This window comes from Cyprinodon variegatus, unplaced genomic scaffold (assembly GCF_000732505.1).
Source record: "Cyprinodon variegatus isolate N-32 unplaced genomic scaffold, C_variegatus-1.0 Scaffold173, whole genome shotgun sequence".
Lineage (NCBI taxonomy): Eukaryota > Metazoa > Chordata > Actinopteri > Cyprinodontiformes > Cyprinodontidae > Cyprinodon > Cyprinodon variegatus.
In genome coordinates this window covers 525360-542075 of record NW_015150626.1, presented here as the reverse complement: position 1 = coordinate 542075, position 16716 = coordinate 525360, and the positions used below count along the sequence as shown (strand labels likewise).

General features: G+C 35.2%; 1 protein-coding gene across 1 annotated transcript; it reads left to right on the top strand.

Annotated features, from left to right (window-relative positions):
- The first annotated feature begins 9576 nt into the window (after positions 1-9576).
- LOC107087097 (forkhead box protein I1c-like) lies at positions 9577-14384 on the top strand. The gene is made up of 2 exons (XM_015378467.1): positions 9577-10308; positions 11709-14384. The coding sequence occupies exons 1-2, from the start codon at positions 9705-9707 to the stop codon at positions 12284-12286; spliced, it is 1182 nt and encodes a 393-aa protein (XP_015233953.1). The 5' UTR covers positions 9577-9704; the 3' UTR covers positions 12287-14384.
- Positions 14385-16716: the final 2332 nt, after the last annotated feature.

The following is a 16716-nucleotide window of genomic DNA, read 5'->3' as shown; positions in this document are numbered from 1 at the left end:
CATCCATCCATCCATCCATCCATCCATCCATCCATCCATCCATCCATCCATCCATCCATCCATCCATCCATCCATCCATCCATCACGCTTATCCCCGCTTCAGTCATGAGTGTTGCTGGTGCCTATCTCCAGCTGTCAATGGGAAAGTGACGGGGTACACCCTGGACAGGTCACCAGTCTATCACAGGGCAACACAGAGACAAACAGGACAAACAATCATTCAGACACACACTCACACCTATGGGGAATTTAGAGAAGCCAATCAACCTAGTCATGTTTTTGGACTGTGGGAGGAAACCGGTGTACCCGGAGAGAACCCATGCATGCACAGGGAGAAAATGCAAACTCCATGCAGATAGACCCTGGGCTGGGAATTAAACCCGGAACCTTCTTGCAGTGCTACCCACTGTGTCAATGAACAACCCTAAATTAGATACCTGTTCCTGTTTTTTCAAATTTATCTTGTAACACTTTACAATAAAGTTCACACAATGTAATTAGTTACTAGAGAACAGCCATGGAACCAATTAGAAACTAATGGGTAGTTAACTAGCACTAACTGGAAAACAACCACCACAGCCTAATTAAAGGAATGCTGCTTTTCGTCAAAACTGTACAGCTGCCCAGTCTGTGCTAAAGAAAAGAATCCCCACGGCATGATAATGCACCCGTAATGTTTAAGCACTCTAAGAATAATAGGTCTAAACCACATATTTGTAGTGCATAATTTGTGGTTTTTGTAAAAAATATTCTGCCATCTGATCACTGCAGCGTCTGCAGAGTATCCATGGGCATCTTAGCTGTTTCCCTTTTTAAATTTGTATCACGTAAGATTAGGTGGATAAATATTTCCTTGGATCAGGAGATGTGCCATATTCCTGTTTTTTAAGATGATAAATTGAATAAAGTTTATTATCTTTTAACTAAAAATTATTTGACATTCTTCACAGCTTTACCCATGACCTTTCCAGATAACAGCAGCCCAGTTGATATTTCTCACCAGGATGATGTCACAGCCAAACAGAACCAGACCAGATGAAGAAGGAAAAAGTAAAGTGGTCACTATGTCCTCCAGCAGCCTAAGCCTATATAAGCATAACTATGGATACATCTCAGGATAACTTGAGCCACTCTAACTATAAGCTTTATCAGAAAGGAAAGTTTAAGCCTAGCCTTAACCGTAGACATGACATGTGATGTCTACTTCACAGACTAAAACTGGGAGCTAGTTCTATGGGAGAGAGGCTTGATAGCTTAAAGAACTACCTCCCATTTTATGCTTAGAAATCCTACGAACCATGACTAAATCTGCAGCTTGAGAGCAAAGTGATCTGTTAAAAAACAAAGGAATAATCTGATCTCTGATCATAATCGAGTTTGGTTATTTAGGTTATTTGGATTTAACAAGAAGCCAATAATAAGAAGCCATAAGTGGAGAAATATGGCTTTCACATATTTCAAATTCTGTATGTTATTTTTACACTGAGAAAAAAAAACATATGTTTATTTCTGAGAATGAGGTATACATACTGCTTTTAACTGTTAGATCTAAGCTTTCCTTCCACAATCAGTAAACCAGGAAAACTTTCGTATTTTGTTTGTAATATCGTCTAATTCTGTTTTTTTTTTTAAATCAATTATATTTTTTTTGCTTAAAACTTGATGGAATATATATATATATATATATATATATATATATATATATATATATATATATAAACCAGCTCCAAATAGAATCATGCAGTACCTTTGCTTTCATTAATTTAAAAATTCACCATCAGTAGTATATTCAGCATGCTAACCCTATTTCCAGTTCTTCCAGCATGATGTTACAACATTAATTTCACCATTACCCTGTTTAAAGGTCCACATTTTCTGCTCAAAAAGAGGAAACGCTTTCTTCTTCAAACGACCCTGAGTGTACTAGCCAGTTAACACCCCCCCCCACACACACACACACACACACACACACACACACACACACACATACTCACATTCCAATTTAGATATATTTTAGGTTGGGGAACAGTTTCGGCCGTGCACGAGCCCAAGGATTATTGTCATAGCCAACCCCGATATTATGAAATTACAGTCAGACAGAGCGACTCCTGCTGCTCAGTGGCCAATTACCCTGTGGCCTGGATCACTATGGGAAAGTTGCATTAGAGGAAAACCTCAGTCTTTTTTGCCTTTTTACTGCAGACAATGTGTCAATATCAACCATGGGGCTCAGGGGTACTGACTTGCCTTTAATAGTAAATGAGGTCCTGACTAGCTCAGGAAAAATACAGGCACTTTCTGCTGTGGACTAGAGTAACCCTTCAATGTTGAAAGTTTATTTAAAGTTCGGAAATGTGGATCTTTCATTCTGGAAAATAATGAAAGAAAAAAACAAAACAAAATAATTTATTGATTCAAGAATTTAGTTTACAGAACCTGAATTATATGAGCTCCTCAGGATCAACAGCACTCTACCCTCCATTTGTTCTTTTTCATTCTCTGCTCTTTCAGCATCATATTATGTAGGGAAGTGCCTCCATCTTGTGGGGAGGATCAGTTCCTGCTCAGAGCTGACTCTGAAGAGGAACAGAGGAACTGACATCTCAAGGTGGCAGCATGACTCCATCTCTAATTCCTCTGGGAAAAAGCCGCCTTTCAAAACAGCTCCATCTAATCTGACTAGTCTGTCTTTTAATGGTTTTGTAGAGTGATATGCCATTGAAGCAAACTGGTCTTTTATTTTAAAAAGTATTCATTTTCTACTTTTTCATGCAACTTTTAAATAATGTTAAGAGAGAGACAAAAAAACTGAAAAATGTATTTGAGACACTTGAAATTATTAGGTTACTATGCAGATATTTTAAAGGTTAAAAAGTTTTTAATGTGAATGAGGAATACATTCATTATTTAAAACTAACTATTTGATAAAACATTTCTTTTTACATAATACATGGAAAATATTAAAAGTTTTCCAGAAATAAAGTCACGCTTCATTTTTTAAGGACAAAAAACACAAAAAGAAGAAAGGAAACTGAATGGCACTTGCACTCTGAAATGAAAAAAATTGTATAAATAATCAATTTAAGTTTAAAAAAGTAGGTTGCTAAATTAAAAGGAATCAATTATAGAATTTATGAATTTATAAATCTATAAAGCTAAACACAAAATCATAGCATTCTTTTTACAATAAATCTGTCATTTTAAAGGTTTCTACTACTTTACATCTGTTGCCGAAGTTCCAAAAGAAGCATTCTTTATTTCTTCTGTCCAGGTTATTCCAAAAAGTCTAAAAACTATATAGAACTATATAGAAATGTGGGAGCTTGAAATCTTCTCTTTATATTTAATTATTATAATTGCTTACTGTGACTATTATAACTATTTAGCTGTGATTGAAGCTTCCCATGATTTAGATGTGGCTTTGGAGTTTTCAAATCTCCTCCTGCCACAGTTTCCTGCTGTTTCTCAGAGCCTTTTGACCAGGACAAAAGCTGGACCGACAGTTTCAAATCATATTGTTCTGTCTCCCTTTCGTCATTAATTATCTTTTCTTTGCCATTATATGTCACCACTTCCTGCTATATAATACTGTTTAACTGATGCCTACACAACTACTAAATTTCAAAATAAATTTACAGATTCAAGAAACAGAAAAACAGAGGAGAAGAACTTAAACATGAAGAACAGTCTCACAGTGGGGAACAAAGGGGAGCTAAAGGTCAGGAACAGCCACAGACAGCAGAACAGTGTCTCATTACCATAAATGAAAGGATTGGGAAAGCTGCAGAAGCAATGAACATGAGCAACAGGACCAGCAGCCCTAAACATTACACAGGCTAAATGAGAGGGAAAGTTTATTCTACCACATGCTTTCACAGAGAAACCTTGCCTACTACCAGCAAGCAGACCCCGAAGCAGCCAGGCATAATCTACTAGTGAAGAAAATAAAGCTGACCCCAAAACAGAGACCCAGATGCAATTTATTTATTTTTTTGCTGTTTAGCGGGCAGATTTCAGCTCTCGGATCTAGAATGTATTTCAACATTTTTTATTGCCGACACAGAAATTAAAAAAGGTTGGGACCCTGCAGGAATTAGTAGCACCATCTTTCATGCTGCACAATAGCTTTGAATTGCTGACCAATTCTGTATTTCCCATTACTTGATTTTCTTTTATACTTATGATATGTATAGAAGTTTTTTAGTTTTGGGTGACCTTAGTTTTTTTTGCAAGCGCTGATAGTTCAGCATTTACCTTTGTACCATTTATAGCTATCCATTCGACTGGAAAAAAAAAAATGAAATTGCAATAAATAACTGGAAACATTGAAGTAGTGGGTATACATATGCCATAGTGTGTAGTGTAGACAATATACCATATATCAGTTTTATCAGCGAGAGAAAAGAAATAATTAAAGGAAAATATAGCTGAGCTAAGTTAATTACAAATACCTACTTAACAGACATTAATAAGTTAGTATTAATAAATTAAAGTAGTTGACATAGCTAACCTAATCTGTTTGTTAACTGTGCTTTAGTCTAATTACTATAAATAAATAGTTTCACAAGGGGTCAGATTTTTTAATTAGTGAAAGTTCTTCTCTAAAAATTCACCCTGATTAAAAGCAGAATATGCTAAATGTAGAGAAATCAACAAAATATCCTAAATTTAACTCATATCGGTTTTTAAAGAAGAAAAACACAAAAGTGGGGTGATTGTTACTGCTGGAAATCACTCAGAAGTAAAACTTTAAGTATATGAAGTTGAGCAACTAAACATTGTTTAAATTATTTGCTTACTTTAGATGATAACTAGTCTGATTAAGAGTGACATGAATGACACCGTTAATTACACTGTTGTTCTTTTAATTGATTTAGACTGTTTCTATCATTTATTCACTTTTGTTTTCAAATGATGTTTCTGACAGAGCCCCCGCAAACAGCTAAGTGACAAAAATCAAACATCTGCAGCTTCAAATAGTTTTTTAATTCCGAAATATTTTAATGTTTTGATTTATAGACCAAAAAGCAAAAATCATTTAACGTTTGCTTTTAGACTAACTGACATTTAGGCAGTGATAGTTAGAAATGCAAATTAATATATTTTTAAAAAATTACAATCAATTTATATATATATATATATATATATATATATATATATATATATATACTCTTATACCAAAAAACTCTCAAACTGAAAAACTCTAGAACTGATTAAAAAAAAAAACTAACTTAAGTGTGAGGTACTACTGAAAACAGCACTAATCAAAGAAAACCTAATAGATTAACAAAATACTACAACTCAAAAAATAATATAAAAGACCCAAGAAATGCAGAACTGAAAGTTACAAATTTTGATTTTAACTCTTTCTACATTGATTTCCTTCTTTAAAAGGGACCTCAGTTTGGAGGAGAGCATATGGATTCATATCAATCAATATCAATAATTATTAAAATAATATTTTAAGTGCAACTCTTTTATGCTACTGCTTAATTGCCTGCTTTTAATAAAGGAATCACAAACACTGAATTCCAATCACATTTTTAGTAAACCATCATAACCAGATTTTTTTTTTCAAAGTAAAAAGAACTCACAAGTGTCATGAACTGCGGACAGATGGACCCAGTATTCAGGAGAGACAGTCAGTAGGAAAGTTCAAAAGGTTTATTAAAATAAAAACAAAACAAAGCGGAGCTGTGGCTCGTGGACACTGGGCACTGAATGCTCAGGCTGAACTGAATATAAACCAGAGGAAACAGGTGAGAGGAATAAATTATAATTGAGGCAGGGAAGGAAGAGGGCAGGTGAGAGGAATTACTAATTAGGGGAGAGCAAACAGGCCAGATCATGACAACAAGACCTTAGAAATGTTAATACTGATGAATGTAAAGAATAGCTTGAACTGACAAGAAAATCAGAAAAATAAAATTTTTCTATTTGTCTGACACATTATAACCACAATATTACCAATATGTTATTGGAACAACTGAACCCTTTTTTGGGGAAAAAAACTATCCGCCTATCCTTGTTGTCACTAAGGCTGCAACTAACGATCATTTTGCTAATCAATTAATCTGTCGGTTATTTTTTAGTTAACAGCCAGCAAAAGGTTTCCTAAAAACAATTTTTACTTATTTAATCAAGGTGAGACTAAAACTTTTCCACTTGAAGAGTTCTGGATAGAGTATCCTGACAGATGAAAAAGTGATTTTTTTTTTTTTATCTTAATTGCAAAATATTTATATATTTTTTTACAATGTTGGTATAGTTCTGCTCCAAGTGGGTTGCTCTGTCTGCTAAAGGCACATCTTAGAGTCTCTGTACTTCAGTTTAAGATTAACGATTAATAAGTTATTTGAGGTTTATTTCAATAAAAGATTAATTTCGACTACCGGTAATTGGATTAATATTTTCAGCCCTAGTTCTCACATCTTCTGTGTTGTTATTTTAGGGGACAGCACTTTGGGGCAAGCATGCCTGCATTTGTGATTGGTTGGGAGGAAGCAGTGGCTGCAGCATAAAGCATCATAATTCAGGATTTAGCCATGTAGTAATCCCTCATTAGTATGCAATTAAGCAATATTTATAATTTTTTGTCTGACAATAATTTACCTACTACCATTATTTTTTTCACTCCTCTGTGATATTGCACAGTCTTTGCCTCCCAGGCCGAATTGTCCATTTACACAAGCTTTTCCCCTTTAGAAATAGTCACAAACACAACAAGTATGCTTTTTTTTAACCGCTCTGGGTCCATGGCATTGGAGCTGATAAGGAAAGAAAGTAGCATGGTTTTTGAACTAAGACAACTTTTCAAGGTATTTCCTCCATCCTTAAAAGAGCAAGAACTCAGTATGTTAATATTATCCTGTTTAAGATGCCAATCGTTATGTTTTTAAATTTATATTCTCCCCTTCCAACCAATAAACTTAACTTATTTGTGGTTAAATGATATAAAAAACAAATATCTAGGTTATTCATAACCTTTCTGATTCCGCTGTTATGTAAAAAATATCTGAGGTGCAGTTTCATAAAGAATTAGGTCGACCAGTTCAGAGGTCAGTAACCTTGTCCTGGTGTTTTTAAAAAAAAGGATAGAATGATGTGATTGCTGGCTGGTCTGTTTCTGCTGCTGTAAATCACCCCCCAAACCATGACACTTTCACCTGTATGCTTCACAGCTTGTAATAGATTTCTTCATCTCAAATGCTGTATTTCTTTAATGCCAAACGTAGAACCTCCGCTGCATGTGTGAGAGATTGCTGCAGTCAGTGACTAAATGCAACTAAATCTCTACTGTTGCCACTTCAAGCAGTGACAGATGGCATTCAAAGTCTCACATTTTATTCTGTAGTGTTTGTTTTACTGTCACTGCAGAGTTCCTTTAGTTACAGTATGACCACACCATAAGTGGGTACTGTTTTTGCATGGGGGCGGGGCTAAATTTCCTACATTATGAAAGTTTAACCAATTGAATTCTTTCCAATTGTGTTTTATAGATCACATTCTGTTCACCTCTAGAGGCAGGCTTTCCTATGGAGTGAGAAGTGAAGATGCATTTCTATTTGTCTGCATGGACGTTTAAAAAAAAAAAAACATTCTATTGGTCATTAAAAAGCCATTCTATTGGGCTTGAAGTGAAAAGAATGTGGTCTGTGAAGTGGAATTTGATGCAGTTCTCTAAATTTAATCTGAAAAACACAAATGTAATTTTTTTTTTCAAAAAGTGACATTTGAAAAAAATATATGAAAAATAAGTGAGAAAACTTTAAACAAAATCTGAGGAAGTGCAAAATTTGAAAACCTTTTCAAAGTTTCATATCTGGATAGCTTTTTTTTTTTTCTTCAATATTTTAATTGACAAAATGTTTTCTTTCCTTGCAATAATAATGGAACAAATGTCACTCCATATCTCAAATATAATTCAATGTTTATAGCGTTGACAGTGGTTAAAATTTGGACCTTTGCAGAGGTATATGAAATCGGTCAATAATCTTTCAAACAAAGATCAGTTGGTGCACCCCTACCACATACATCAGTGCCTTTTATTTGACTTGTATGTGAAAGACACCAACAAGCTTATAATTTTGAATGGATAGAGGAAGCATATGCATTTTCAAGAAGGATTCTTGATGGGATTATTTAAGAGTGATGTCAGTTATCTTCAGGCCCATTGAGTCAATGCTTGTTCAAATATTTATTGTGTTGTTTTTTCCTGGAAGTACAACCCCACCTAAAACTTACAGTTTTTTGACAAAACCAATGAGCACAGTGAGATTGGATATTGGATACAATTCTGTAACAGCACAACAATATAAGTAAGCAACATTATCCAGGTGGGCCCCAAATGAAGTACAACACGTGATAAATTATCAGGATAAGGCGACAGTTCAATAAATTGGCCAAGAAGATACAATTATGCAGTTCTCAGTAGTATATGATCACACACAGAGAAATGGAACCATTTTGACAGCGCAAAACCACATGTTACAGACACCCCAAGTTCCACAAACCTCATCGAACCCCCAATGTGGCACTTCAGTATCAGGTGGGTTTAAGAGGAATTTTTCCCTCCACTACATCTGCAAAGAGACGTCTTAGTCTACAATTGCGTAGGGGGCCTACCAGGTGTCAGTGATGGGGCCCCTAAGAAGTTCTGGGCTACTAAGCAACTGCAGTCTCTGCTTACCGATATTTACTCCATTGATTGGATAACTTCCACTTTTACATTTTTGCCACAGAAAGGATTTGTGGGTGTTTTTGTTGGTGATTGTCTCTTTGTTTTACAGATTCCAGGCTGGAATTACAGAGGGGTGAACGTTGGAGGTTAGACAGGGAGCTGACTGAATGAAGAAATCCATGTGGATCCAAGTGACAAGTGGAGCAGGGAGAAGGTGAAGAGATTCATAGAGGGATTCCCGATGAGAGTTTTCCAAACAGAAGCAAAGAGCCTGATTATCACGTGTATGAGGAAAAACCATCTGGCATCTGCCTCAAGGAACCTGCTGCTCTTTAAACTTCTTCTGATTGGAAGAGTCACACCGAATTACACTGTAATCAGGGGAAGTTCACCCATTTTTGATGTGTGTAGTGTCTTAAATTTAATATTTGGCCTGTTGTAAAAATAAATAAAAACATACATTATTTGTCTTCTGCTTCACAGTTAGGTAACACTGTTCCTTATTTGGTTATGTTACTGAATTTGTGGTTAATGGGGAAAAAAAGGTGAGAAATTATTACTTTTTCAAATTTTTTTTATCTCAAATTTATTTCAAAGAATTGTTAATCAGGGTCTGGAAAATAAACATATTTTATTAGAAGTCCTGAAGGCTGCACAGTCTTTTTGTTCTGTGTTGTTGTTTGTTAGCTGGGGTTAAATGGTTACAGCATCCCTCTATTAAAAGAAAAAAAAAAACAGTGAGCCAAGCATGTTTCTCTGAATGAATGACAGTAGATGAAGCCTTGGCTCTACTCTGTGCTCAATGAGTGTCTAACCACACCCTCTGTGCTCTCTATTGGTTGTTAAGATACTTACTGGGAGTTCTCCACAGCCAGGATGTGGCTGTTCCTCAGCCCTTTTTCTTTTAAAGCTCTTAAAACAAGCTTCATTCTTTCGGACACTTGTTGCAGCTGCTTGCGCATCACTGAAGGAGTCCATCCGAACCGCCTCAGCTTCTCCTTTGGGAAATTTCCCGCGGGGAGTGATGAACTCCATCGACCCTCAGACCCATCACCAGCACCACACTTCCCCTACGGTCGGCTCTATCCCTCATAAAGGCGCACAGGAGTCCCCGGACATGGCAGCTGCGGTTTACTGCGACAACTTCAGCAGCGTTTACCACCAGCAGAGCCTGCAGGGCGCGCAGAGACCCGCCAGCTACGGCCTCGGGGACTACGCCTCCTCTCCAAACCCCTACCTGTGGCTCAACGGGCCGGGCGTTAACTCCTCCACGTCTTACCTGCACGGCAACAACCCGGCGTCCTTCATCCCGCCCTCCTACGGCTCACAGCGGCAGTTCCTGACCAACTCACCTGGATTCGGAGGGCCAGACCTGGGCTGGCTGTCCATCGCCAGCCAGGAGGAGCTGCTGAAGCTGGTGCGTCCGCCCTATTCCTACTCCGCTCTCATCGCCATGGCCATCCAAAATGCGCATGAGAAGAAGCTGACCCTCAGTCAGATTTACCAGTACGTGGCGGACAATTTCCCTTTTTATAAGAAGAGTAAAGCTGGCTGGCAAAACTCCATCAGGCACAATCTGTCTCTGAACGACTGCTTCAAAAAGGTCCCAAGGGATGAGGATGACCCAGGTAACCAAAACATCCCACAGAGTCCTTATGTGACACCTGGAGAGTATGGGAGGCCAAACATGCCTCAGTTCAATATCCCAATAAACCCATAAAAAGTTACTGATAGAAATAAATATGTCAATGCAACTGTAAATTATTACAAATCAATTATAAGTGTAAAAGTAAATACTCTAATTGAATAATGCTTGGTTTCATTTCACCCCAGTCAATAGATCCTAAACATAGAGCTACCTATTCCCTATGTAAAACACACGATTTAGCGCTGAATGATAGTAGGAAAAAATTATTCTATATTTTAAAATTATTTACATACAAAGTTCAAATATTAGCATTTTATTTATTACTAAATTGTGGCACCCATGGTTGGTTTACAGTTTCCTGGAAAATAAAAGATAAGTGAAGTTTAAAATGGACCTTTGCATTCCGAAAAAAAAACAAAAAAACGTCTTACTAATTTTTATCAAAGCGGTCTTCTAAAGCCAAAAATAATTTTGCCTTAACGCTGTTCTCTCTGGGAGCTTTGAAAATGTTTTTCATTACTGAACTGTGAATCCTTACATTTTATTTAAATAGAACAAAATACCTACCTAATAATTTCTTTAATACAGATGATTTCAGTTATTACTTTTAAACAAGTCTAGACTTTTTACATTTAAATCATCTTTTAATTTAAATAACAGGAATAACAAAGATATTATGAGACAAAACAGAAAAAAATGACCATTTAATATTTGCCTGAATCTATAGGAACGCATTTAACATCCGTTTCACTCACATTAAACCAGATAACACAAATAAGAAGTCGTTTATCATAAAAGTGAATGAAATCCTCTTGATTATCTGCCAGGGTTTTAGAGAAACTTATCTACAGATGTGTTCAATTATATTTAATAAAAACAAAGAAACTTGTTTTTTAACATAAAACTGAAAAATAAAAATTGTATGATGTCCAAAACAACCTATTTTCACACACAATAATAAAAGGTGTGTATTTCATAAAATTATCAAATTTCCCATAGTTTTTTTTTATATTTATACAAAGATTTACACTTCATGTAAAAAAAAAATCAATTCAACAAATAAAATTAAAGAAAAGCTCTAGACTTTGTTCTAAAAACATAAATAGACATTTTGAACACTATCATTCCTGTTTTGTAAAAGGCTTGGGATAAATGTTTTAAAAAAAAAGATTTCTAGATTTTCTAAGTTTAGTATGTATGTTTATTTTATCTGTTCCTTCAACAGAGTTATATTTTTACAAGGGAAAAAGATAAAACCTTAAATAAACAACCACACCTTACTGTTTATATAAACATAGGCTTTATATAAAAAGCAGGAAGGTTTGAAGTTCCTAGCAAATTTCACTTTATTTTTTTATTTGTTTTTTCTTTTGTTTACAGGAAAAGGAAATTATTGGACACTAGATCCAAACTGTGAAAAGATGTTTGATAACGGAAACTTCCGGCGGAAAAGGAAAAGACGGTCTGATCCCAGCATTTCAGGAGGAGCTGCGGCTACAGCCACAAAGCTTGAGGACGGCAGGCCCACGGTGGCGGGCTCCATGAAACCCTCCGACAGCCCACAGCTGCTGGGAGCTTCCTCACCAGAGATGGAAGCGATGAACGAAAACCAAAAAAGCTCATCTTCATCGCCGGCCGGACTCGCCTCGGCCGCTCCATGTTTCAACAACTTTTATGGCAACATGTCCACGCTCAGCTCGGGGGCCTCTGGCCGACAGGGGTCCCTCGGACTGGTGAACGAGCTGTCGAATAGGAACATAACGGCCCTGAGCCCATACCACCCCAGCAGCAGCGGGCCGGAGGCGGGGGCAGCGGATCACAACGAGGGCTTGCATTTTAACCGGGGAGTGTACTACAACACATTCAGCAGCGGGCAGAGCGGACAGTTCAACACTCACTTCTACAACAGCTTCAGTGTGAACAGCTTGATTTTCCCCAGGGATGGGACTGAGCTCTAGGGGAAACTCTTAGCACGGAAGTTAGCAGACTTCCTCTGATAATCCCAAACAGAGAACTCACTGTTGTCCCTGTTATTAGAGAGCTTAAATATGCAAAAACAAAAAAATCAACTTCAACCTGGAAAAAAGAACTTAGCATTGAAGCTTTTTTATTCCCATAAAATACATCAGAAAAATAAGAAAAGTGAATTTTGTATTCGTAATACAAACTTTAATTAGACAAACTATTGTCTCAAGTTAAATCTAAATTTTGACCGTTATGTGAGTTATCCAAGAATCAGTTCAATTCAGCTTATTTATATAGAACCAATTGATTTGAAGAAAAAAGCACTTCCTCACTGTTAACCCAAAGCTGCCAAAGTGGCCTGTGTGACACCACCAATACCTCAAAACAGTGGCCTACAGAGGGTTTGCATTATCTGCGAAGAAAATATAGTTACTATATACGCTGAAAAAAAAGATAATGCAACCATTTTTTGGCATCTACTTAATCGTATTTAGTAACTTTAACACATATTTTTATGTCCTACCCTGCTAACATGAAAAAGTTAAATGTTAAAGTTACAAAATATGATTTAGTAAATGCCAAAAATGTTTTTTTTAGTGTACTGAGCGACAGCTTGCCTTATGAAATAAAATCTTGGCATGTTACGAGTTCCAAAATGTATACACTTCTCGTACAATTCAAAGTCATTTTGAATCAAGCAGTAGAAAGAGCATATAGAGCTGCCCCTCCCCCACATGTTGCTGCACACCACTAATGAGCTAACTGAAAAATAACTACTAATCCTGTCCCAAGCACTCTAGAACAGGGGTTCTGAAATATGGTATGAAATGTTTTTGATTATTTTTATATGGTGATCCCTGAGATATATAGAGGCCCAGAAAGTATCATGAGATTCATATATTTAAATTTCTGATAAAATATGTAGATATTGCATTTTTGATGGTCAATATGATTGATGTGGATTTGAATATAATGGGGAATACACCATTTAGTTGTAAAATACATAAGAAAATATAGGACTATTGAAGATCCCATTAAATAATTCAAGATACTTTTAAAGTGGTTATGTTATAAAATACAAGTATTTAAAAAAATGAATGTTATTAGGACACTCTATATAAATATAGTGATGTTTTTTCGGGGGTCGCCAGTCGATGGTGCTGTTATTGTTTGGGTCATGGGATGAAAAGTTTGGGAACCCCTGGTCTAGAATGACACATTTCTGAAGTTGGAAATATTTCAGTTGTTTAAAAACAGACATTCATAGAGTGAGAACTAAAGTAACATTACCAATTAATCTTATTACTGAAATACAGTTTTAAAGCTGCAGTCAGGAAGCTGAAGTAGGCATGTATCTTAAAGAGCAGACTCTTTACCCCAGCTGGTAATCCTACTAACTACCGATCTAATATCAATTTATTGTTCTTTTGTTTTCTCTATAGCAAACAGAACATTTAAAAAAACCGTAATATTCTTCTTCATAAGCACTTGAAACCCACTGCTGATTAAATTTAGCAAGTCTTTATTCTCTATTTTTACCTACGACTTTACCACTGAATAAATCCCACAGATAACATTATTATAACAACAATAATCAATATATAATTTAAGAACCAATACGAATAATTGATGCTTTTCTGATTTAATTACAAGAAGTTAGAGCTTGTTTTATATCTTTAGTTTTGAAATCGTGAACATTTGGTAATCTTACAAAAGTTTATCTCATTCAGAGAATCTCATAGCAGCTCTGCCTCTTTGCCTTATCTTTTGTCCTCCCTGCTGACTGAAACCTCAGCACTGTGGCTTATGTAAATAGACATGGACTTGATAGATTTGTATTTTTGTACAAAAAAAAAAACACTTTTGTGAATATTTATGCTATTTATGTTCATAGGAATTTTCTACTGCTTGTCTGATTAAAGAAGAAAAAGTCTGCCTCCAGAAAGCAGCGAAGAGCAGTATAAAAAAACAGATCATTGCATACAGTTTTTGTAAACCTATTATGAAAATTTTATGCTGTTGAATTTCCTCAGGATTCACTCTGACAATCATTAAACGGCTTTTATATCAATGACAGACTTTTTGTTTGTTTCCTTGACTTTTTAGACAAAATGGATTCTTCCAGCAGTTTCATTTGGAATAAATGTAATGCAGATTCTAATGTATTGATTTCAATCTTTTGTGTAAAGAGATGCAGCAATACTATTTAGAGCCTCAAAAAATCAAATTTGGCTTTGTCTCTCAGCAGTTCAACCAGAGAATGCACACAAATAAGTCATTTTTTTGTATGTCATTCCAATTAAATATTCCATTTGAATTTAGGAAAACTACCTTTTTTTTAATTAGGAAATTTGATTAGTTTGATAAGAAAAATGATAATTATGCAGCTTCCAAACTTTGAGATTCAAAAACCCAGATTTTGGGTTGTTAATTGAATCAAAAGTAAAGTGACCTTATATATTGTTTCATTTATAGACAAGTATTTTCTTTACCTTTCCTCAGTTTTTTCTGAAAAAACAAAATTCAAGAATTAGTTCTGCTACACTTATTTTATAGAAAGGCATAATAGAGCTTAAAGTAAAACTTATCTCTAAAAAGCATATAAACTATAATCACAATTTATAGTACTTCATCATATGAATACACTTGTGAAGACTGATTAAGAAATGTTATATTTTTTATGTAAATTAAAATTATATGATTTAATAATTAGCGTTCAGATTTATACACACAAATCGTACTTAAAAAGGCACAAAAATTGAAATTGATCTATCTCCATGATTTATGCAATGAATTAATTAATTAATAACAGCATTTCTTCTTTTCAGAAATGCACCAGAAAGTAATTGTATCTGTTATATTGACTCAGTCCACCATAGTCTTTTATATATCATTAAACAGTTAACTAATTATTTGTGTATATAATTATCAATGTATTTTAAAAGCTGCATAATTTTAGCCTCCCAATAATTTTTTTTTTTTTGTTGTGATTAGCTTTAAGTATATTAAAACTTCACCCGCAAAAATATTAATCTTTTCAAAATTCCTTTCTTTTTCGTAACATTCTGTTCTGCATCTTCCAAACAAACTTATCTCAAGCTATAATTGAAATTTGTGCCCTTATCAACAGAAAGATAGAAAATAATTAAACCAGGCCTGATTTCCTTCATCCTGAAGAGAAATAAGCTGCGGTGAGAAGATAAAATGCTTTTGATTCAGGGCAAATCCAAGCGCTTTGCAGAGACACAAGCGGTTGACAGATGTCTTGGTACAGCAAAATCTGAAACAAAGGCTCTATTGTCCTGTGTCCTGTATGCCAATCCGCATGAATCAACTAGATACTCTCTAAAGAGAGGTGAAGATATCCCTGTTAGGCCAATAGGATTTAAGCATCCCTTTGTTTCTAACAGTTTGTCCCAAATAGCGAGAGGGGAGCTACTTGGTTTCTGCTTGGAATTAAAGAATTAAAAATTTCTGTAAATATTTGCAACACATGGTAGAGATGCAGAAAGAAAGCATGTTTTTCTAGTACCTTAAAGACATGTTTTGATATTAGATAGATTAAATCTATAAAATATTTTCCTTATAAAAAGCAGTGCTAAAATAGTCATTCCTACATAACCATTTCAAAAATTACCAAAATAAAATTAATATTCATTGAATGTTTTCATCTGAGTTTTTTATGCTATTTGCAATATTTGCCAAAAAAAATAAAATAAATGTACTTAATTTATATTCAGGATGGAAAAAAATCTTCTGGGTTTTTCAATATTTTTTCTAACGTAATGCATGATGTGAACTGTGTCATATAGATAAAGTGATGGTCTTCCAGAGAATGATCAGCATGGTCTACTGACTACTACAGTGCTCTCAGTCTTTAAAGGGATCCATGACCAGTTGAAGACATTGGCCATTACATGAAAATTTCCTATTTACTTAATAATTGCCATTAGTGATACCTCATAACTACTTCAAAAATTACATTTCACCCATGGATTTCACTTTTTTTTTTACCAGCACATTGCATGGTGGTTTAATGAGACACTAAAAACAAGCCTGAAAAGTTCAGTTTAGGCAAATGGTGAAATTCTATTGAAGACGTTTTACCTGTCATCCAAAAGGCTTCCTCAGTTCTAACTGATGATGCTCCTTTTCACTTATGGTTTCAATGATCAGTTGCACAGGTTTTGTTGTGTTGTTTTCTTTTAATTAAATAAATAAATGATGGGGAGCAGAGATTATCAAAGAGAGATGATTGCAGATTTCAGAAGAAACAGGAACAAGGTGAAACCTATTAACATCATGGGAGAAGAAGCGGAGGTGGTTGATCAGTATAAATATCTTGGTGTTCACCTGGACAAAAAACTAGACTGGATGCACAACTATGAGGCCTTCTATAAGAAGGGACAGGTGTGATCTCCTC